The sequence below is a fragment of the Rhinatrema bivittatum genome, chromosome 1 (genome assembly GCF_901001135.1).
Source record: "Rhinatrema bivittatum chromosome 1, aRhiBiv1.1, whole genome shotgun sequence".
NCBI classification, from domain to species: domain Eukaryota; kingdom Metazoa; phylum Chordata; class Amphibia; order Gymnophiona; family Rhinatrematidae; genus Rhinatrema; species Rhinatrema bivittatum.
In genome coordinates this window covers 87,949,331-87,972,173 of record NC_042615.1, presented here as the reverse complement: position 1 = coordinate 87,972,173, position 22,843 = coordinate 87,949,331, and the positions used below count along the sequence as shown (strand labels likewise).

General features: G+C 47.1%; 1 protein-coding gene across 1 annotated transcript in view; it reads left to right on the top strand.

The window, feature by feature from the left end:
* The window catches only part of NEK1 (NIMA related kinase 1), a 328,757-nt gene that overhangs the window by 263,365 nt on the left and 42,549 nt on the right, over positions 1 to 22,843 (top strand). The window contains 2 exon segments of the mRNA XM_029573804.1: positions 1,711 to 1,940; positions 21,566 to 21,699. Coding sequence (XP_029429664.1) covers positions 1,711 to 1,940; positions 21,566 to 21,699 — 364 coding nt within the window.

Sequence of the window (22,843 nt, the reverse complement as noted above, 5' to 3'; positions counted from 1 at the left end):
CCATACACCTACGGTGGTGGTTGCAGCCCGGCCACATGAGCCGGGGGTCAAGAATGTCCTCCCCAACCTGGACCCTGCTCACTATAGATGCCAGCCTGAACGGATGGGGAGCACATTGCGAAGAACTCACCGCCCAAGGAAATGGAGGACTAAAACGATCGTCTAAAACGATTTATGGCTCTACTTTGAAGTGTTTCTATACGCCCCTGAGGAAGCTTACTCAGCGAAACACCGGCCCGTGTAGGGCTCCTTTACCAACTTATACAGGAAAGAGTCATTTTTCATAATAATAATGGAGGACATTTTTAATTAATTTTTGAAAAAGAAAAAGTAAGAAAAAATACCTTTTTGCATTAAAGTTATGATGAAGGTGAATGATAGATAAGACCGGTTAGTGTCTGCTTGAGAGTGACACATAATGTCAAGGCTTGCTGACACCTTCTTAGGCTAACATTAAATTTGTTATTTGGGTTCCACATTTTTGGGTGATTTAGATTATATGTTGTGGTTAACCGCCGACTCCTTTGTGTGAGTGGTAAATGAAATCTCCCATTATTACTGTGCTGCCAAATTTGTTGGCTTCCCTGATTTCTCTTAGCATTTAATCATCCATCTGATCCTTTGGACCAGGTATACAGTAGTGTACTCCCATCACTAAACTAACCCAACACACATGGGATTTCTATCTATAAAGATTCTACTGTGCATTTAGTCTCCTGCAGGATCCTTGTCCTGTTGGACTCTATGCCATCCTGAACATAAAAGTGCCACTCCCCCCCACCAAGTTGGTCCACCTTTCATTATGATATAATTTGTACCCTAGTATAGTAGTGTCCCATTGGTTATTCTCCTTCCACCAGGTCTCTGAGATGCCAATTATGTTTACCTCTTAGTTCAGTGTTATACACTAACTCTCTCATTTTACTTCTTAGATTTTTGGCATTGGCATACAGACATTTCAAAGTCATGTTATTTTGTTTATATTAACAGCCTGCTTATCAATTGACAGGAATAATTTAGAATCTTTAACTTGGGTGGTTCTTTACTTATAGGGACATGGACTACTTTTGCTTTTATTGGAATCTTTCTGTTGGTATGCCCTAACTCTGCTGATTCATTAGTATCTTTCGAAGATGCTTCTCTCTGAACCATGCGCTGCTAAACGATTGTCTGCTTCCCCCTTGTTCTAGTTTAAAAACTGTTCGGTCTCCTTTTTAAAGGTTAATGCCAGCAACCTGGTTGTACCCTGACTTAGGTGGATCTTGTCCTTTCAGAAAAGACTCCTCCATTCCCAAAAGCTTGCCTAGTTCCTTATAAAACTGAATCCCTCTTCCCTGTACATTGTCTCATCTATGCATTGAGACTCCGGAGCTCTGCCTGTCTCTGGGATCCTGCACGTGGAATAGGGAGCACTTCAGAGAATGCTGCCTTGAGGTTCTGGATTTCAACTTTCTACCTAAAAAACTTCCTTCCCACACTGTCCTATGTCATTGGTGCCCATGTGTACCACAACAGCTGACTCTTCCCCAGCACTTTCTAAAATTCTATCTAGGTGACGTGTGAGGTCCGCCACCTTTGTTCTGGGCATATCTAGTGTATACACCTGCATTTAGAATTCAGTTAGGGTAGGTTTTATATTAAATAATAAATAAATATGCTGTGGGCACTACTAAGATTTTTTTTTTGTCTCTTTTTTTTTTTTAATGGCAGTATGTTTGGGGAGACAGACCAAGACTTGCAGGAGCTCCAGGCTTCTATGGAACAGTTACTGAAGGAGCAGCCTAGTGAGGAATACAGTGAGGAGGAAGAGGGAAGCTTAAACCCAGCACTAGCGGAAAAGAACAGAGCGGAATGTGCAGGAGATGTGACAAATGAGTCTGAAGAGGAGGAGGAGAACCTGCCTAGCAGTGAAAGTGCACTTAATGAAGAATGGCATTCAGGTAACTTGTGTAGTGTTCAAAAATTATTCATTTCCAACAATTTATATTTCCTAGCATGTAGACAGATGGACTCAGGACCAGTGGATTATGTTCCTCCGCCCCCCCCCCCCCCCCCTCCCGCCAGCAGATAGAGACGGAGCAAGCTGACATCACAGTGTATATATATATTCCTGCAGTGACCCAGCCTGCCGGTATTCTCCGTCTCCAGCAGATGGTGGACATACATCTCCCATGGGGATTGCTGTGAATTTTGAAAGGAGAATGGAGAAAACGAAAGCCCCACTCTCCTGAGGTGATACCTAAAGGTCTCTCCCCAGTTGAGAATTCCTGAGGTGATTTCCGTGGTCCCTCAGAGGTGTGCCTTGGTCCGGTAGCTGGTTCCTGGCGCAGACTTAGCTGCTTCTACAGCTGAAAGGCAGCAGGTCAGAAGGCCGAGCGCATCAATGATGGCAGATGGTCTCCAGCGGGGGGAGGGGGGGAGAGGATATTTCAGTGCTCAGCCGGTAAGTGTTGAGCTCTGGTAAATTTTCAAAAAAAAAAGGAAAGAAGAAAAGGAACTTTTACCTACAGTTGGAGGGTGTTTAGGCCTTCCTTCGGTCTCCATGCTTCGCATGCCATCCCGATGTCATTCCCACTCCATTGGGGTTAGGCAAACTGGGTGGTCTGGTGGGTTGAGCGACCCAGGTGGGCTAGGCCATGCGGTAGGCTTTTCTTGGCACGATGCATAGTAGACCGCGGTAGCATTTTCATGTGCTTGTGCATGCTTTCTGCCCTCTACAGGATGTCAATGTGTGACTTTTGTGCGCAAAATCTTTTTGAGCGTGGTGATACGCTCCAGCAGGGTGCACTAGTAGTGCATGTGCCTTGCCATGCTTATTGTTGGGGTGCTTATAATTTGTGCACGTAACTTTTTTAAGCATGAGCTGTTTGAACGCACATGGCACCAATAAACAAGAAGCCTAAGCGCCTTTCTCTTTGTGTTGCCTGTCATATTAGGGCTTCTCAGCCTGACTTGTCTTTCAACATGTGTCAACACTGTTCAGATGCTCAGGGAGAGTTGACTTCCTCAGATTTTGTTAAATCTGGATCCTCACATTCTGATGATGGTCTGGTTACGGTTTTGGCTGGAAGTGTGCTAGTTCTTGGTACTCCCTTGACTGGCTCCTCCGTAGGAGATGGCAGTTCAGTTGGGCCCGCTCCAGTACCTTTTGGGCTTGGTCTGGATCCAGCTGCTTTTTCTTGATTGGAGTTTTTTTTTTTTTTTCAAGGTTTACAAGCCTTTGTTCAGGCACAGTCCTCTACTTTGCCCACTCCGGTCAGGTCAGACCCTCTGCCAATGGCCCCTCCCTTTTCCTATCCTACAGTTAAGTGCTGTGGCATGCCTCTGTTCGCCACAGGTATCCCGGTGGGGGCATGGATGATGAGGCAGATCCTGATTCCTGGTTTGGAGCCGTATCGAACCATGCTACAGTTCTTTCATAGAGATGAACTACTGGCCCTAATTTCCCAGACATTGAAGATGGTGGGAGTGCCTGGGGCGGTTTCTATGTCAGAGCCGAAGAATCCCATTTTGGTCTCCTTACATAAAGCCTCATGCTTTTTTTCTGTTATGGACGGAATTCAAGAATTAATTGATTTTGCATGAGACGTCCCAGAGGCAGATTTCAAAGGGGGTCCAGTACTGGAATGTCTGTACCCTCTGGATCCAGCTGTGAGAGAGCGATTGTATTTTCCTAAAGTGGATGCACTTGACTGCGTCATATCTAAATGGATGACTATTCCTGTGGAGAGAGGAGTGGCCTTGAAGGATGTGCATGATAGGGGAATTGAATCTACCTTAAGCAAGCTTTTGAAACAGTGGCAGTGACCTTGCAGATTGCTTCCTGTTGTGCTCTTGTGGTGCATTATTCTCTGCTTCTCTCTTAGGAGATGGATGATTTGGTGGTGAATTCCAGTGCAGTTATGGAACCTGTTGCTGCCTTTTTGGCAGACGCGGGCTGTGGTTTGCTCCTTACCTTGGACAGAGGTGTGGCTTCGGTAGTGACAGCCAGACGTAATCTATGGTTGCAGAATTGGTCAGCTGACGCAGCCTCCGAGGCTAATCTTACAAAAATGCCCTTTAAAAGCTCAGTCTTGTTTGGGAACAAGTTGGAAAAGCTGGCCAGTAAGTGGGGTGAATCTCCAGTTCCCCGTTTACCAGAAGATAAGAAGCAATTGCAGCGCCACCTTTCTAGGAGGGGTCATCTCTGGGTTCCAAGCGTTTTCGTCCTTACAGAAACCCACCCTTTTAGAGGACCTGGCCTTTTGGTAGGTCTCAGTCCTTTCGTCCCTGATAGTCTAAAAGAGGAGCAGGCTTGAGTGGCAGCCTGTCCCGAGCTTCCCAATGAATGTTTGCTGGCCCACCTTCAGGAGGAGGAGGAGGAGGAGATAGGAGGACGCCTATCTGTCTTTTATCAGAGGTGGGTTGAGATCACATTGATGTATGGGTCCTGGAAGTGATACAGGATGGATATGCACTGGAGTTTTGCAGCATTCCTGTGGACGTGTTCATGTGGTGTCTCCTTACCACTCCCTGCAGAAGAAGCAGGCAGTGGAGTCTACGCTTCTGAGGCTTCTCCGGCTGAGGGCTGTGGTTTCCATGCATACGTCTCAGGAAATTATAGGGCGCTATTCCATTTATTTTGTTGTACCCAAGAAGGAAGGTTCCTTTCGTCCAATCCTGGACCTCAAGAGTGTCAACCATCATCTGCGGGTGACTCATTTACACATGGAAACCTTACAATCTGTGATAATTGCCGGAGTTTCTGACCTCCCTGGATCTGTCAGAGGCTTGCCTTCATATTCCCATCCTTTTGGAGCACCATTGCTTTCTACACTTTGCGGTGCTGGGTCACCATTATCTGTTTCGGGCATTGCCTTTTGGTCTGGCCACTGCCCCCAGAATGTTTTCCAAGGTTATGTTGGTTGTGGCGGTGGCGTTGAGAAAAGATGGGATCCTGGTACACCCATACTTGGACGACTGGCTGATTCAGGCCAAGTCTTTGGCAGAGAGCAGTCTGGTGCGCAAGGTAATTTCCTTGCTGTAGGAGCTCAGTTGTGTCATGAACCTGGCCGAGAGCAGTCTCCGGCATTCTCAGTCAGTGGAATATCTAGGAGTTCACCTCGATACGAAGCTAGGCAAAGTTTTCCTGTTGGAAGTTCACATTCAGAAATTGATGTCTCAGATGCGACAGTTGGTAAATGCTTTACACCCGACAATGTGGTCCTATACAGGTGCTCAGCTTAATGGTGACAACCCTGGAAGAGGTGCCATGGGCGAGGGTGCATATGCATCCTTTTCAGCACTCACTGCTGTATCATTGGAACTCTCAGTCTCAGGATTATTCAGTTTGGCTCCACTTGCTAATGGAAATCTGCTCTCGCTTCCAGTGATGGTTGCAGGAGGCTTATTGAGAGAGGGAATTTTTGTCCTCCTCAAACTGGTTGGTGCTCATGACAGATGCGAGTCTCCAGGGTTGGAGAGCTCACTCTCAGGAACTGACGGCCCAGAGATGTTGAATAGCCGAAGAGGCTCTCTGGAACATCAATCGCCTGGAAGCCCAGGCAGTCAGATTGGTGTGCTTGCAGTTCAGCCTCAGACTACTGGGTCGAGTGGTCCGCATTATGTCGGACAATCTAACCATGATGGCCTACATCAATTGCCAGAGAGGAACCAAAAGCCAGCAAGTGTCACGGGAAATAGACCACCTTATTTAATGGGCGGAAGGACATCTTCAGATGATCTCAGCCTCTCACATCACAGGAAAAGACAATGTAAGAGCAGACTTTCTCAGCAGCGAGAGTTTGAACCCAGGAGAATGGGTGTTGTCTGCCGAGGCGCTTCAGCTCATAGTGGATCACTGGAGGCCTTCCATCCCTAGACCTGCTGGTGACTTCTCACAATGCAAAGGTTCCTCAGTTCTTCAGTCGCAGGAGAGATTCATGGTCCCTGGGCACCGATGTTGTTATTCAGGTCTGGCCGGAAGACGAGTTAGTTTATGCCTTTCTTCTGTGGCCCTTGCTGGGCCAGGGTCATTTGCAGAATCAAAATCCACAAGGGGCTAGTACTCCTAGTGGCTCTGGATTGGCCCAGGCATCTGTGGTATGCGGATTTGCGGAGACTCCTGGTGGAGGACCCCCTTCGCCTTTTGCCGCACATGGATCTGTTGCAGTAGAGGCCGGTTCTTCACGAGGATTCAGCTCGGTTCTGTCTTACGGTTTGGCCCTTGAGAGGGCTCGCCTGTTGAAGTGTGGGTTTTCTTCTGCAGTGATTGCTACCGTTCTCCACTTGCCTAGCATGTATGCAAGTTTGAAGAATGTTTGCGGCCTAGTGTGAGGAATGCGGTGTTCTTCCTCATTCGGTTAAAATCCCGCTTGTTCTGGACTTTTTGTAGGATGAGTTGAATAAGAGATTGGCCCTTAATTCCTTGAAGGTTCAGGTTGCAGCTCTTACATGTTTTAAGAGGCACGGTAAATGGTGTCTCCCTATCATCCCATCCTGATGTGGCCAGTATCTTGAAGGGAGTGAAGCACCTTCGGTCTCCCTTGCGGTTGCTGGTTCCTTTGTAGAGGAACCAGCTGGATTTTGTAGAGGAACTGGTGCTGGATTTTTTTTTAGCGGGCCCCATGTTTCGAACACTGCATAGCCTTTCCTTGTGGTTATTGACCCTGAAGACAATGTTCCTGGTGGCTATTTGTTCTCTGCATCGCACTTCCGAGTTGCAGGCCTTGTCTTGCTGGGGGCCTTTCCTTTGGGTGACTCCAGTGACATTGCCGTGGCATACTGTTCCATCCTTCTTGCCAAAGGTGGTCTTGGAGTTTTATTTGAATCGGTCCATTTCTTTGCTGTCCCTGGATAAGGTCAGGGATACGGAGGAGTATTGCCTCCTGCATTCCTTGGGTGTTAAGAGACTTGTGCGGTATCTGGTGGTTTCTGAACCTTTCCGAAAGTTGGATCGTCTTTGTCCTTCATGGTGAAAGGAAGCAGGGTGAACCAGCTTCGCAGGCTATGAAAGCTTGCCAGATTAAGAAGGTGGTCACAGTCGCGTATGTGGATGCTGAAAAGCCATTGCCTACTCATGATAAGGCACATTCCACTAGAGCTTAGGCAGTGTCATGGGCCTGGATGTGCAGGCCCGGGAAGGAAGCAGCCTTTGCACGTGTGGTGTTGACTGGACCGCAGACAGCCTCCTGCCCGGTTCAGTAGTTTTGGTACATATCACTGAACCTGAGTCCATCTGCCTACATCCTCAAAAATGGAGAAATTACTTACCTGATAATTTTGTTTTCCTTGGTGTATACTGATGGACTCAGCTTCTCGCCCTCGACTGCCACATGAGTGTGTCAATAGTCCTCCTGTGGGGCTTTGGATCCCAAGGAATTACTGATAAGTGTTCATACAGTCCCTAGATTATGGTACCTAGATTCTTACGTGAGTTCAGTGTTTCTTGTTGGTTGAGTACAGTTATGGTTGACTGTTTTTAATCAAGTTTTTTGCTAGTCTGTCCACAATTGCTCTTGAAGAGAATACTGGCTAGCTGGGGTCACTGCAGGAGTATATATACTGTGACATCAGCTTGCTCTGTCTCCATCTGCTGGTGGGGAAACATAACTCACTGGACCTAAGTCCATCTGTCTACACTAAGGAAAACAAAATTATCAGGTAAGTAATTTTTTCATTCTGCCCTATTATCAGACTTCTGGGTGGATTACAAAATATATAAAATACACAACACAATATGACATATATCAAACAGTAAAAGATAAAAAATACAAAGCCTAAGAAATAGGAAAATTTATAGAAAGAGGCTTTTAAAACTTTATGAAAAACCTTATAGTTGGAGGTCTGCCACAAATCGAGGAACGGCCCATTGTGCGAAAAGGCACAATGGTTCATTTCTTGTAGGTTCATCACTTTTACCCCTGGGACCGCAAGCAGTGGTTGGCTGGCTGAACACAAAGCATGTGACAGTACTTAGCAAGCATATCTTTTAGGTATACTGGCCCATGTTCCTGCAATACCTGAAAAACAAGGGTCAGAGCCTTACAATTTATTCTTTGTTCATTTGGGAGCCAGTGTAAATTCTATAGCACTGGAGAAATATGTTCATAAAGTGGAAATGAATAGCCATATTCCAAAGAAACTGCAAAGCCCACAGATGACATTTAGGCAAACCAATATAATATGCATTACAATAATCCATAGTATAAAACCTTGGATGACAGTCCTAAAATCATTTCTCTGTAAAATAAACTTCAGCACTGTCCCTCATTTGATGTTTGTGCAACTGAAATAAATCAATCTACTAACTGCTGGATTAAAAGGTGGGGGGGGGGGCCTTTTTAATATATATAGAGGTCCATATTCAAAAGCCATTTAGATAATGTAATATTTCCTAGCGTGTAGCAGATGGACTCAGGACCAATGGGTATAGTGTACTTCTCATAGCAGTTAGAGACGGATCAGATTTCAATCTGACGTCAGCCCTAGTACATATACCCCTGCAGGAAGTGCAGCTCTTCAGTATTTTCCGTCTCCATAGCAGTTCTGGACTCTATGCACGCTGGCACAGCGTTAGAGTAATTTAGCAAAGAAAACCAAAACAAGAAGAAATCTTACCTCTACAGACGAGCCCCACTCTCCTGCGGTGACACCCATTGGGTCCCTCCCCCAGTTGAGAATTCCCTAGGTGATTTCCGCGATCCCTTGGAGGTAAGCCTCTGTCCGCCGGGGACCTAGCCCCCGGCTTCGGGTGAGGCTGAGAGGCAGCAGGTGCAACTTAGAGTGCGGCGGTGAAGGTATTTTCCCTCTCCCCCTGCAACTTGAGTCTGCCCAGAACGAGACCGGGAAGCACCGAGACAAGGTAAGGTAGAAATCTATTTAAAAGTCTCCGGTCTCCGAAGCTCGAGGAGTCGCACAGGTCGCCAGCCGGGACCAGTGCCACCGGGTTGATCTGCCCTAGCAGGGTTAGACCCCGGTCAGATCCGAGGGTCCTCCCATGTGGAGACCCTCCAAGGTGGTCGCCTTATTGTCCGCGTGGTCGCCGTCACCATTTTGATCTGTTCACTGCCCTGTCCGCCATCCTGATCCGTGCGCACAGAAGCGAGCCGTGCGCACAAACACCTTGTGCGCACGTCGCGCGCCCAAGTACCGTGCGCACAAGCGACGCACATAGTAACTTGCTTACTGTGCCGGGCGCATAACTTCAATCTGTGCACACAACAGCGCACACATCTCCCTGAGCGCGTACCAATCCTACATGCACAACTTCGACGCACCGGAGTGCATAACTGTATTTTACACACACAAGCCATGGCACCACCGGAAAAGAAGCTCAAGGCTCAGGGCCTTTGCCCAGCATGCCACATTAGAGCTGCACAGCATGAGGAGGGCACGGCCCTGTATATACAGTTCAAGGAGGCCCTGGGGGATCCAGCCCATGGCCCCCCCCCCCCCCCCCCAGCCGGTGCCGGGTTCCAGCTTCTCGAACAGTACACCGGACCTAGCATCTCCCAGCTGGACCCTCCCTCAAACAGGGCTCCCCAGGGACACAGCGCCTCTTAATTTAGACCCAGCATCTATCTCCTGGGAGGAATTTTTCAAAGGCCTGCATACCTTCGTCCACATGCAGCCAGGGCCTCCGATAATACGGCCACAACCTCCACCAGAGGATCTCAACAGCCTGGGACCCTCTATGCCCAGGGAAGTGATTCCACCGCCCAGAAGCCCCACCTTCGGGGACACGGACAACTCACTTGAGGAATCAGAACCCCTGGAGGAAGGGGAACTCCCTCCGGGGACAGAGCCCCACCGAACCATGAGGCGCTTCTTCACCAAGGACGAGCTTCCAGATCTGGTCACACACAGCTTGAAAGAGCTTGCTATCCTGGGCACAAGTGCCTCGGGGGAACCTAAGACGAATCCCCTACTAGAGAGATTCAGTCAGACCTCCCGTCATTTCCCACTATTACAAGCCATCCAGCAGCTAATTGACCTGGAATGGGATGCCCCGGAGACTACGTTCAAAGGGGGGCGTGCTCTGGCAGCCATGTACCCTCTGGACCCAGCTGCCAAAGATCTCCTGGCATGTCCGAAAGTGGATGCCATGGTCTGCGCAGTTTCGAAGCGCACTACTATCCCAGTGGAGGGAGGAGCAGCACTCAAGGATGCTAAAGACAGACATCTGGAATCCATCCTCAAACAGTCTTTTGACATCTCCGCTATGTCTCTACAGATCGCAGCCTGCTGTGCCATGGTGACACACGCCTGCTTATCACAGACCAGGAACAACACTCCGGGGGAAGCCCTGGAACCAGCAGTATCATTCCTCACGGATGCCGCTTCTGATCTGGTGCGCACCGCAGCTAGAAGAGTGTCATCAGCCGTGGCAGCCAGAAGACAACTCTGCCTCCGAAGCTGGTCAGTCGACTCATCTTCTAAAATGAGACTCACAAGGATGCCCTTCAAGGGAACCCTCCTGTTCAGAAGCGAACTAGCCAACAAATGGGGCGAATCCCCACTGCCGCGGCTACTGGAGGACAGGAATAAGAGAAACCAGTAACCCTTTCCCCGAACTTCCAGGGGCAGAGGATCACAGCGCTTCAACCCATACAGAAGCACATATCAAGCGGATCGCCCCGCAGGCAGGAGCCAGTCCTTTCGGAACAAGCACAACAAAAGGGGAGCCGGCTTGGGCCCAGGCCCCAGCTGCACCCCACAATGAAAATCAGCTGACCCGTCCAAAGGAAGAAGCCATAGGGGGCAGACTTGCCCTATTCTACCAAAGATGGGTCAAGAAAACTTCGGACCAGTGGGTCCTAGCCATCATTCGAGAGGGATATTACCTGGATTTCCACCACCTCCCTCTTGACAAGTTTGTGGAATCCCTCTGCCACGACCCTTCAAAGAGGATGGCAGTGGAAGCTACACTGACCAGATTGCTAGCCTTAGAGGCTATAACATCGATACCTGCACAACAATAAATAAATACAGGACATTATTCCATCTATTTTATCGTCCCCAAGAAAGAAGGAATGTTCAGGCCCTGTTGCGTTCTTGCCTCTTCTCGCCCCTCGCTCCACCCTCTCTACCTTGGGAGCGACTCCCTTCGGCTCTGACGGACAGATGCAGCCACAGCTTTTCTCTGCCTCTTGGTCCCGGTGTCCTGGGCTGGCTTGACGCTACGGATCCGCCATGTTCCTGATGACGTAAGGGCGCGCGCTCCAGACTTTGTACCAGCAAGGGCGTGAACCTCGGGGGTGTCCCCCCCCCCCCCCCACCCGTAGTGACGTCATCCATTTCCACTTTAAAAGGTCTTTGTTTGCTAACTTCTAATGAGTTAGCAAGGAACTCCAACAGGACTTGCTTCGGCAGTCCACGATACTTACACCAACGATCCGAGTCAGCAAGAGGAATCCTTCTCCACTGCTCGGCCTTTTCAAACTTACCAGGAGTACCCGCTCCACGGGGCCTCCGCCCTCTCTTCTTGATTTCAGATTGACAAGACTGGATCCGGTACTCGCTCCTCAAGGGCCTATGTCCCTGAATACTCAGAAGACTCCTCATGGCCTGGAAGCGATCGTAGACATGAACACGAGTTCCAATGTAGATAGGAATCTGTACTCGCTCCACGAGGGCCTACATTCCTATAGCTCTGAAGACTCCCTTCCGTCCTAGACGTTATCACAGGTACAGGAGATTGTGAGTTACATTGGCAAGATTGCAGATAAGAACCGGTACTCGCTCCACGAGGGCCCATGTTCCTAGAATCCTTTACAGACTCTCTTCTACTCTAGAAGCCATTTCATATACAGCTATTGTGAGTTCTTATTACAAACTGTTCCTAAATATACTGAAGACTCTCTGTGGCATAGAGACCATTGCAGACATCTACTATTGTGAGTGTACCATCTTGTATCCATTATACCCTGTCTACTCACTACTTCTAGAATCTCTCTACAGCTCAGCAACCCAGAGGAGATATTCTAGTATTAGAAGGACTTCAGCCCTGCCGAACACATCGACTCACTACTGCCACCTCTGGTGGTCCAACTTCCAGCCTAATAAAGAACTATTTGTGTTTATCTCATATTCTAGCCTAGCCCGGTGGTTCCTCTCAGGATCTCCTCCTGGGGGCGCTGTCATCTGCCATTGGCCCAGGGATTCACCATTTCCTCTATGTGGTCATTTCTTACACTACTATCACTCTGTGGAAGCCAACCACTACAGACCACTAACACCGCTTACGGAAGTATTATATAGATAGCTACCTTCTCTTTCTATGGGACTTGCCAGCAGCCTATATATAACAGATTGCTACTCCATAGCAGAGGCATGATAGATTGCTATCTCTGTAGTGAAGATCAATATACCTATTGTTAGCTCCTCTCCTTAGAAGAGTATCATTGAACAGATTGCTAACTTCTCTTCCCTGGGGAGTTGATCCATAACAGATTACTAACTCCGCCCTCCTGGCGGGGTAAGCACTACAGATAGCTAACTCCTCCCCTCTGGAGGAGCAGATCATGACAGATTGCTAACTCCTCCCCTCTGGAGGAGGAGAGCGTAATAGGCCCATCCTGGACCTCAAGTCGGTCAACCGCCACCTGAAGATTCCTCGCTTCCACATGGAAACCCTACGCTCGGTAATAAGGGCTATACAACCGGGAGCGTTCCTTACATCCTTTGATCTGTCGGAAGCCTACCTACACATTCCGATTCATCAAGAGCATCAGCGTTTTCTATGCTTCACGATCCTGGACCGTCACTACCAGTTCCGGGCACTACCATTCGGGTTAGCCACAGCACCCCGGACGTTCACCAAGATCATGGTGGTAGTGGCAGCAACACTGGCTGATCAGGGCGACATCCTCAGAGGAAAGCCACCAGGCGACCAACAGAGTCAAAACTCTACTGGAGAGCCTCGGGTGGGTGGTCAACACAAACAAGAGCTGACTGCAGCCCTTCCAATCTCTAGAATACTTGGGAGTCCGGTTCGACACCAAACAAGACAAGGTCATCCTGACACCGACAAGGAAATCAAAACTGATGACCCAGTTGCGAACCTTGCTGAGCGAGCTTCACCCCACGGCATGAGACTACCTCCAAGTCCTTGGCATCCACACTGGAAGTAGTGCCATGGGCAAGAGCTCACATGTGACCCGTACAGCGCTCACTACAATCATGATGGAATCCGCTGTCCCAGAACTACACCGTACGCCTTCAGCTCCCAGACAAAGTTCGGACCCAACTACGATGGTGGCTACAAGAAGGCCATCTGAGCCAGGGAGTGAGACTATCCTCACCAACCTGGATCCTGCTCACCACGGACGCCAGCCTACGAGGATGGAGAGCACACTGCCAAGAGCTAACCGCCCAGGGGCAATGGAACAAAGAAGAGTCGGGATGGAACATCAATCACCTAGAAGCCCAGGCAATCAGATTAGCCTGCCTACGGTTCGGTCACAGACTCCGAGACAAATCAGTCAGAGTAATGTCGGACAACGCCACAACAGTGGCCTACATCAACCGTCAGGGAGGAACCAGAAGCCAACAGGTGTCTCTAGAAATAGAACCCCTAATGTCATGGGTGGAAGCAAACCTTCAAGAGATCTCGGCCGTCCACATCACAGGGAAAGACAAAGTCTCTGCGGATTACCTCAGCAGAGAAAGTCTAGACCCAGGAGAATGGAGGCTGTCGACCACAGCATTCCAATTGATAGTAAACCATTGGGGAACACGAACCATGGACCTCCTGGCAAACCGGTCCAATGCCCAAGTGCCCAGCTTCTTCAGCCGCAGGCGGGAACCCCAGTCCCAGGGAATCAATACCCTGGTACAGACCTGGCCACACCTTCCCACTGTGGCTCCTATTGGGCGCAATCATCCACAAGATAGAACACCACAGGGGTCCAGTACTTCTAGTGGCCACAGACTGGCCAAGGAGACCGTGGTACGCAGACATGTGTAGGCTGTTGACAGGGAGCCCCCCTCCCACTACTTCCAAACAGAGACCTGCTCCAAAAGGACCAATCCTCCACGAGGATCCAGCTTGATTCTCTCTTACGGTCTGGCCATTGAGAGGACTCGCCTGAAGAAGAGCGGATACTCAGGGGCAGTAATTGACACCCTGCTCCGAGCATGCAAGTTCTCCACATCCCTAACATACATAAGGATTTGGAGAGTATTCCAAGTCTGGTGTGAGGACCGCGACATCATTCCACACTCAGTCAAAATTCCTGCGATTTTGAAATTCCTGCAGAACGGACTACAGAAGGGATTGTCTCTCAACGCCATCAAGGTACAGGTGGCTGCATTGTTATGCTACGGAGCCAAGAGCAAGAGTGGCAGCATAGCCTCTCACCTGGATGTCTCCCACTTTCTATAAGGAGTCAAGCAGATCCAACCACCCCTAAAGTGGCCGGTGCCTCTTTGGAACCTCAACCTGGTCCTAGACTTCTTAGCAGGAGCCTCCTTCAGATCTCTTCAAGGCCTGTCTCTCTGACTATTAACATTGAAAACAGCCTTCCTGGTGGCAGTTCCTCAGACTCACCCAGGAACCATCCAGTTACACACAGTCCTGTCCTTCCTCCCCAAAGTGGTTTCTCACTTCCATCTCAACCAAACTATCTCGCTACCATCGTCAGATGAGCATAAGAATTCGGAAGAGTCTCGCAGTCTACGCCACCTCAACGTCTGCAGCCTCCTAGTCCGATACCTGGAAAGGTCAAAATCCGTACGAAAGACAGACCATCTATTCGTCCTTCACAGTGGGAAGAAGAAAGGGGAAGCGGCCTTGAGAGCAACCATAGCCCGCTGGATCAAAGAAGTCATCAAGGCGGCCTAGATAGAAGCAGGCAAACCACCGCCTTTACAAGTCAAGGCCCATTCCACTAGAGCCCAGGCAGTGTCCTGGGCGGAAACAAAGATGCTGTCACCCGCCGAGATCTGTCGGGCAGCGACATGGTCCTCCATCCACACCTTCTCCAGGTTTTACCGCCTGGTTGTTTAGGCTCGAGAGGACACAGCATTTGCAAGGGCAGTACTAATTGGGCTACGGGCAGCCTCCCACCCGGTTCGGGAGTAACTTTTATACATCCCATTGGTCCTGAGTCCATCTGCTACACGCTAGGAAAAGGAGAAATTACTTACCTGATAATTTCGTTTTCCTTAGTGTAGACAGATGGACTCAGCATCCCACCCACGGCTGCCGTTATTCATGAAATTCTCGAGTGACATCCCCGAGAGCGAGTGATTCATGGATAAGCCATGCTTTCCTCCAACTAGGACACCCACCCTATCGGGTGTCGACGTTTCTCAGTTGAGGGCACTGGCGGGCTCCAGCTATAACCAATTCAACCAGTTCAAGTTATCCAAGTTATAAAATTAATCAAGTTATTCAAATTATTCAGTCATACATATATCCACAATTGCTTTTCGAGGAGATTACTAAAGAGCTGCACTTCCTGCAGGGGTATATGTACTAGGGCTGATGTCAGATTGAAATCTGATCCACTAAATTTCTTATACATTTTTCCTAATGCCGCATTCCAAAAGAAAGGCAAGAATCCGTGAAATCCTTAACTCCAGAAGCCCAATGCGGCAAACACAGATCGAGGAAGTATTCCAGGCAGGGCAGCAAACGCCGGAGAGCGCGGTCGTTGGCGTAGATGGCGGAGAGCGGACGCTATATGCCCAGGCCCAGCTAAGAGAACCATCTTTTGACCTCCAGAGAAGCGACATGGAATCTATGTTGTCTTTAGAGAGCCTGGTGATTTCAGACTTCAGGAGGGGTGAAGCTGAAAGGAGGCGAGCAGAGCCAGATAAGGAAGGCTTCTTGGAAACGGGAGGTAAGGAGAAAGGAATACAAGTAGTTTTGAACTATCCTCTGAAAAAGCTAGAAAAGATAACTCCTGAGGAAATTTGGAGACCTCTAACCACGATGAATATGGCTATTACTGATTTAACAAATGTTGTGAAACAGAATATGGAAAAGACTAATATGATGGAAAAAAGAGTTCAAATTGTTGAGAATTCTCTGGAGAATTTGGTAAAAGAAATTACGAATATAAAAGAGGTGCAAACCAATTTAATAAAATCTGAGAATTTGTCTATACGAAAGTTAGATTTTCTTGAGAATGAGATGCGGAGAAATAATTTAAGATTTTTGAATTTCCCCAAAACAAAATGGATGACACCAAAAGATTTACTAAAAAGTTACCTCATAAATATATTGGCTTTTTCTGAAACATCTATTCCAATGTTTTCAAAACTTTACTATCTACCAGGAAAACAGATGAACTTTCAACAACAAGAACAACAGGATATTAATATTCCTATAGATAATCTTACAGATTTCCTGGAGAAGTCATATGAAGGAAAAATTGAAGAAAGAGCAACATTATTAGTGACGTTTATGCAAATGTCAGATAGAGACAATGTATTAAGGTTATCCTTTCGGAAGCAGTCTATGTCTTTTTATGGATATCAAGTCAGAGTCTTTCCAGACATAACCAAGAGGATGCAGGAAAAAGGGAAAGCGTTCCTGTCCATGAAGAATGAAGTATTTTCTAGAGGTGCCAAATTTTACCTCAGGTTTCCCTGCCGTTGTATTCTGATTTATCATGACGATAGATACATTTTCACTGAGATAGAGCAACTATGTGTGTATCTGGACTCACACTCCCAATAGCTTCCACGTAGTGTTGGTTAAATTAAGCTGTATAGCATGGTGTTTCAGCAATTTAAAATTTGTTGGATATTTCCTATCTGTACCGCTTTATATATTGGATCTCCCATTATACTTATAATATTGAAAAAAAAACAAAACTAGTTATATATATTTTTGTGCAATTGATGAAAGATGTAAAATTTCCAGTTTTTAATTTTCTCTTTTTCTGTATGCATTGGTTTTTTCAAAGTATTAAAATGGAAAGGACAATAAACATAAAATTAAAAAAAAAAAAAAGATTGAAATCTGATCTGTCTCCAACTGCTATGAGGGAGTACACTATACCCATTGGTCCTGAGTCCATCTGTCTACACCAAGGAAAACGAAATTATCAGGTAAGTAATTTCTCCAATTATCCATCTATATGACTTAGTGGGCTATATTCAGCCCGGAGAAGATGGGGCAGGCAGAGGAGGCATAATGGAGAGGAGCACAGTTAGCCGCTTAAGTTAACAGTCTAACTCAGACCTGGGCAAGGGGCGGCCCGCGGGCTGAATCCAGCCCGCCTACGGTCTGTGACCGGCCCGCACCCTGCTGAGAGCAGACGGAGAATGAGGCACGCTGCCTTCCCTTGCAGAGGGAAGGCAGCGTGCCTCATTCTCAATGAATGAACTGCTGCCTTCCCTTGCAGAGGGAAGGCAGCAGTTCATTCTCCGCTCCCTCGCTCCCCGATTGGCCGGTCAATCGGGGAGCGAGGGAGCGGAGAATGAACTGTTTTTTTTACAGCGTCCGGTGGGGGGGAGGGAGTGACTCGAGCGAAGGCGCGCTGTCTGATTGGCCGGTGCTGGGCAAGCCTTGCCCAGCACCGGCCAATCGGGCAGCGCGCCTTCGCTCGAGTTTCTTTCCTACATATGTCACAGTTCCGCCTTTCGTGGTCTTTTATCTCAGGGGTCCCCAACCACTGGACCGGGACCGGGCCGTGGAAGTTTTTTGCCGGTCCGTGGCGCGCGCTCCCGGTCTCTCCCGCTGCCGTTGCCGCTGGGCTGTCAGCACGTTCAAGCCCAGCGGGAACGGCAGCGGTGTTGGAAGAAGCTGTGGTACCCGCGGCTGGCCTTTTCTTCTTCCCGCGCCTGCACCCCCCCTCCCGTGACCCGGAACAGGAAGTGATACACGGAGCGGTGCGCAGGAAGGAGAAAGAGCCGTGCCGCGTCGGCTGCAGCGTCTGTCCCCGAGCAGTTGAAGCAGCCGGTAATCGAGAAAGGAGTCAGCAGCATGAGCCTCCCGCGGCCGATGGGATTCTTCTTTCTTGGCCTGCGGGGGCTGCTGCAGCTCCCATTTGTGCTGGGGGGGGGGAAGAGGAAGTGAGTAAGAGAAAGAGAGAGAAGCAGCCAGCCAGCCTGTGTGTGATTGACTGGTCAGAGAGCTGATGTGTGTGTGTATATGAGAGACAATGAAAGTGATTGCTCAGGGAGATGACTGATGTGTATGTGAGAGTGTGAGACATTAGTCAGGGAGGTGACTGATGTGTGTGTGTGTGTGAGAGAAAAAGCATGGAAGTGAGAAGTCTGGGTATGTGGGAAAGCATGAGCGTAAGAAGCCTGGTGTTGTGGGAGTGAGAAACCTGGGTGAGTGTGCATGCATGAGAGAGAGAGACTGCTTGGTAAGGTGACGGTGTGTGTGAGAGAAAAAGACTGGTGTGTGTGAATGTGAGAGAATGTGATTCAGGGAATGAGAAGCCTGTGCACGTGGAGAGTGAGCATGGAAATGAGAGAGACTGGTATGTGTGTAACAGAGAAAGTGATTATGGGAATGAGAAGCCTGTGCATGTGAAGAGAGTGAGCATGAGAGTGAGAAACCTGGGTGTGTGTGAGACAGCATGGGAGGGAGAAGCCTGTATATCTGAAAGAGAACGTGGGAGTGGGAAGCCTGTGTGTGTGTGTGTATGCATGAGTGAGATCAGGTGACTGGTGTGTGTGTGTGTGAGAGAGAGAGAGAGAAATAAAGTGATTATGGGAATGAGAAGCCTGTGCATGTGAAGAGAGTGAGCATGGGAGTGAGAAACCTGGGTGTGTGTGAGACACATCATGGGAGGGAGAAGTCTGTATATCTGAAAGAGAACATGGGAGTGAGAGACTGGTGAGTGTATGTGTGTGTGTGTGAGAGAGAAAGAAAGTGATTATGGGAATGAGAAGCCTGTGCATGTGGAGAGAACAAGCATGGGAGTGAGAGACTGGTGATTGAGTGTGTGGGTGTGTGTGTGTGTGTGAGAGAGAGAGAGAGACAGAGAAAGTGATTATGAGAGTGAGAAGCCCATATATGTAAGTAGAACACGGGAGTGGGAAGCCTGTGTGTGTATGGCATGAGAGAAACTGTTCAGGAAGGTGACTGGTGTGTGTGTGCCAAAGACTGTTTGGGAGATGATTGGTGTGTGAGAGACAGAAACTGGTCATGGGAGCATGACTGGTATGGTGTGTGTGTGTGAGAGACATGGGCACCAAGGAAGAGGACCATAAGTATAGAGCTTAGCCTCTACTGCTGCTTCTGGTGTGTGCCACGGCCTGCAGGGAAGGGGAGTAGGAGAGCTGCTGGAGGGGGTAAGTAAAGGTGGCTTTAAGTTTATTTTTCTTGACTGCCATTTTAATTGTGTGATGTCTGCTTTTTTGAAATATTTTATTGGTGTTTGGAGAATGTTTAATAGTTTTTATGAGTTTTTAATTGTTGGATGTTATTCTGTACATAGCTGTTTTGAAACATTTATTCTGCTTATTAGTATAGTTTAACAATTATTTCTGTGTGGGGATCTATAGTGCTTGCTAGTTCTGTTTTCCTAATAAGAGGTGTATTGGTTTTTAGGACCTGATTTAATATTTGTAGTGTTGCCTTTTCATAGATAGGGTTGCTCCTGTTTGAGTGTATTCCATAATACAGGTGTAACTGTGAGCGGATTAGTTTATGTGCATTACTACAGATCCTGGGAGTATGTTAGGTCGGTTCTGTGTCTGTTACCGAGATGAGATATTTTGCTAGCATGTAAGCGTTTGTATCGGTCTTATTTGTTGTGTTTTCTCAGAGGACATGCATTGGTGGTAAACTGCTGTCTTTTCATAAGTAGGGCTATTGAGAACTGAGTTAATTATATTAGTCCGGCCCTCTAAAACCATCCCAATTTCTCATGCGGCCCCATGGGAAAATTAATTGCCCACCCCTGGTCTAACTCCACTTCAATATTTGGAATTAGCTGGTTACCTTAGCTGCATAGTGACTGAATATGGACCTCAAAGTTACTTGGGAGGAGGCAGGGGGGCTGCCATGCAGAGAAGGCCTGTGATCTATTTCTGAACCTGCCTTCTGCATCTTGGGCCACGTGGGACAGGGATGCTGAAGAGGTAGCTTTCACAGTCCCCAGGATGAAAAGAGTCAATCCAAGCCATTGTACCCTTCAGCAACACTTACTGCTTAAGTGAAAGGAACACTTGCCCTGGTTTCTGGTAGAAACATTCATTCTTACTTCTCAGCCAGATGATGGTCACTGCAACTGATCTAAAGGAAAAGGACTCGAAAATCCAGGGTGGGAGGAAAATGTTAGGTATGTGCAAATGGAGGCTGTTGGTGCTGCAGCCCTATCAGAGTGGTTCACATTGAGCTGGAAGCCCAAAAGGAGCAGGAGGAAACTGCTAGGCCAAAAACAGAAGTTCACTGAAGAGAACATTTTAGGACAGTCTGCCTGTGGAGGTTATAGCATTTGTTTTGCTGTCTATTTTTTTTATTTATTTATTTATAGACATTTGATATTCTGCCTTGTTTTCCACAGGTTGCCTCAAGGCTGATTACAAAACAAGTTTTAAGTAACATTTATAGTTCATTAGACAAGACTTTCAATCCATGCAGTGAAGACTAGATTGGAACTTAAAAAGCTTCTTTGCCTTAATAGTCCATGGCTGCTCTTCAGATTATAATAAAACCTCCAGAACTCATGTTTCTACGGATTTTTAGTCTCCATTGTTCCCACTACCATTTGTTTCTGATCATTGAATGGGTTTAAAGGTCATTTGGTCTATACAATGATGATCCTCAGATAAATTAGGTAGGTTAGGCAATTCAGAGGATAATTGTGCAGTGTTGAGGGTGAAAGGACTTTAGTAATCCCAAATTCTTGTATCTTCAAAGGTTTTTTTGGTTTGTTTGGTTTTTTTTGTTGTTATCCTGGTTTAATTAATGTAATCTCTAATTACTTTAGATTAAACCAGGAAGTGACCCCCCCCCCCCCCCATCCCCCGGTATTTGCAAAAGAAGGATCCTATAGAGGCATGTTACAATTGAACTGGAACCCTCAAAAGTAGCAGGTGGAAACTTGTCGAACCAGAGAAAGGGAACCCTGTAAAGTCTTTGCCATATATATTTTTAAAGCTCCTTCTGAAATATAGTACATTAGATTCTGTCTTCCATCTTAGTTGTTGCTTTCTTTCCATTAAAATACTGGCATTCCTGTTCTATGGTGGGAAAGCAGGTGGCATTGAGGTTCACAACCTCCCTCTGCACTGTTTCCTACATCTGTATTCTCCTGTATCCAATCTATGCCATACTGTGACCCTCCTTAGCAGTGAGCAGTCACTCACATGCCTGTCTTCCTTGTAGCATTAGAATATAACATGTTAGCTCTGTAGCATTCCATACTATTAATGGAATAAGTTTTGGAACCACGAAGGCAGGACATTGAGGAGCAGCAGGCAGAGCTGCTCCTCAAAGTGTTCTGATGCTTTTTCTTGGCAGATTGAGGGCACTGCATATTGTAGCACATAGTGGCACTTCATTGTAGCAGAAGTCCCTGCCCTCTTTTGTGACACAAGCCCCATACATAGTGTGGTAAACATTCTGTCATTTTCCCTGTAAGAAAGCACTTCTACTCTGTCTTTGCAGATAACAGTGATGCTGATGCTGCCAGTGAATTTGAGGAGGGTGACAGTATCTTCAGCCACTTGGAAGAGCTCCGATTCATCCTAGAAAAAGAAATAGGCATTGATAAATTCATTGAGGTTTACGATAAAATAAAGGTTTGTAGAAATAGCACCCTGTGACTGGCCTTTCTTGTATGTGAATGGCTTTAATGCACTTCAGTCTCATAAGTTTTCTCTTAAGGAAGTATTGCATGGATGAAAATTAAGTATAGTTGGTAAGTCTTGGTTCCATCCCATTGTGTCCATGGACTTTGTAGTTACTGAGTTTTTAAAACAGTTCTTCAAGTCCATTACTGCAATGGGGCAAAAGCAGAATTAACTCAACCTGTTAAAGCTGACGGGTTACCCAGGATACAGAGAGACAAGAGCTGTAGTACTCTGTGTGTAGAAAGTGTAGCATTTATGCCAAACTATCCACTTTAGGGTCCAGTGGACTTTGGCAGCTCAGGAAATGCCTGTTGGATCATGAAAACATAAATGTGAAAAAAAATAGAATTTGAAATCTTAGCATTATGCTATATAAAATAAACTTCAAAGCTATCAAGGCATGACACTGGCATGTCAACATAAAAAATGAATAAACATTTCTGAATTAGATATTCTAAGAAGTAAAATACAGTAGCATTGTATGTCTTTCCTAAAATCTTTGAATTTCCTAAAATCTGCCATATGTTGCAGAGAAGTCAACCACTAATAAATCCTGAAGAAGGCTGTTCACTCTAGCAAAACTTAACAATTTTGCACCAGTTTCAGTACCATGTATACCTTGCTGGTACGTCCAAAGGACTGGTCCTGTAAGTCTACTTGCCAACTCCTTTGTTAGGTCTTACTGAAAGAACTTCTGGCAGAGCACAAATGAAGTCACCTCATGTGTGGGAGCTTCGTAATAACTGTAATGTATGTCCTCCCTCCCCTCCCCATAGATTTATTTATTTAAATTTTCTAACCTGCTGTATCACCATTTCTAGGCAAATTCCATAAAATAATCATAAATAGTAAACATACAACAAACATTTATTTATTTATTTATTTAAGGCTTTTCTTTACTGACATTCATCAGGGACATCATGCCGGTTTACATCGAACAAGGGGGAACCACATAGAGAAATCAGTTACAAAAAACAGGGAGCAGCAAACTGGGAGATGCAAATGTAATATGCATAAAGGACAGGAATAGAGGCAGAAGTAAGTTGTCATATAACTAATACAATGAAATAAAGCGGGAGAAACATAACAGTGC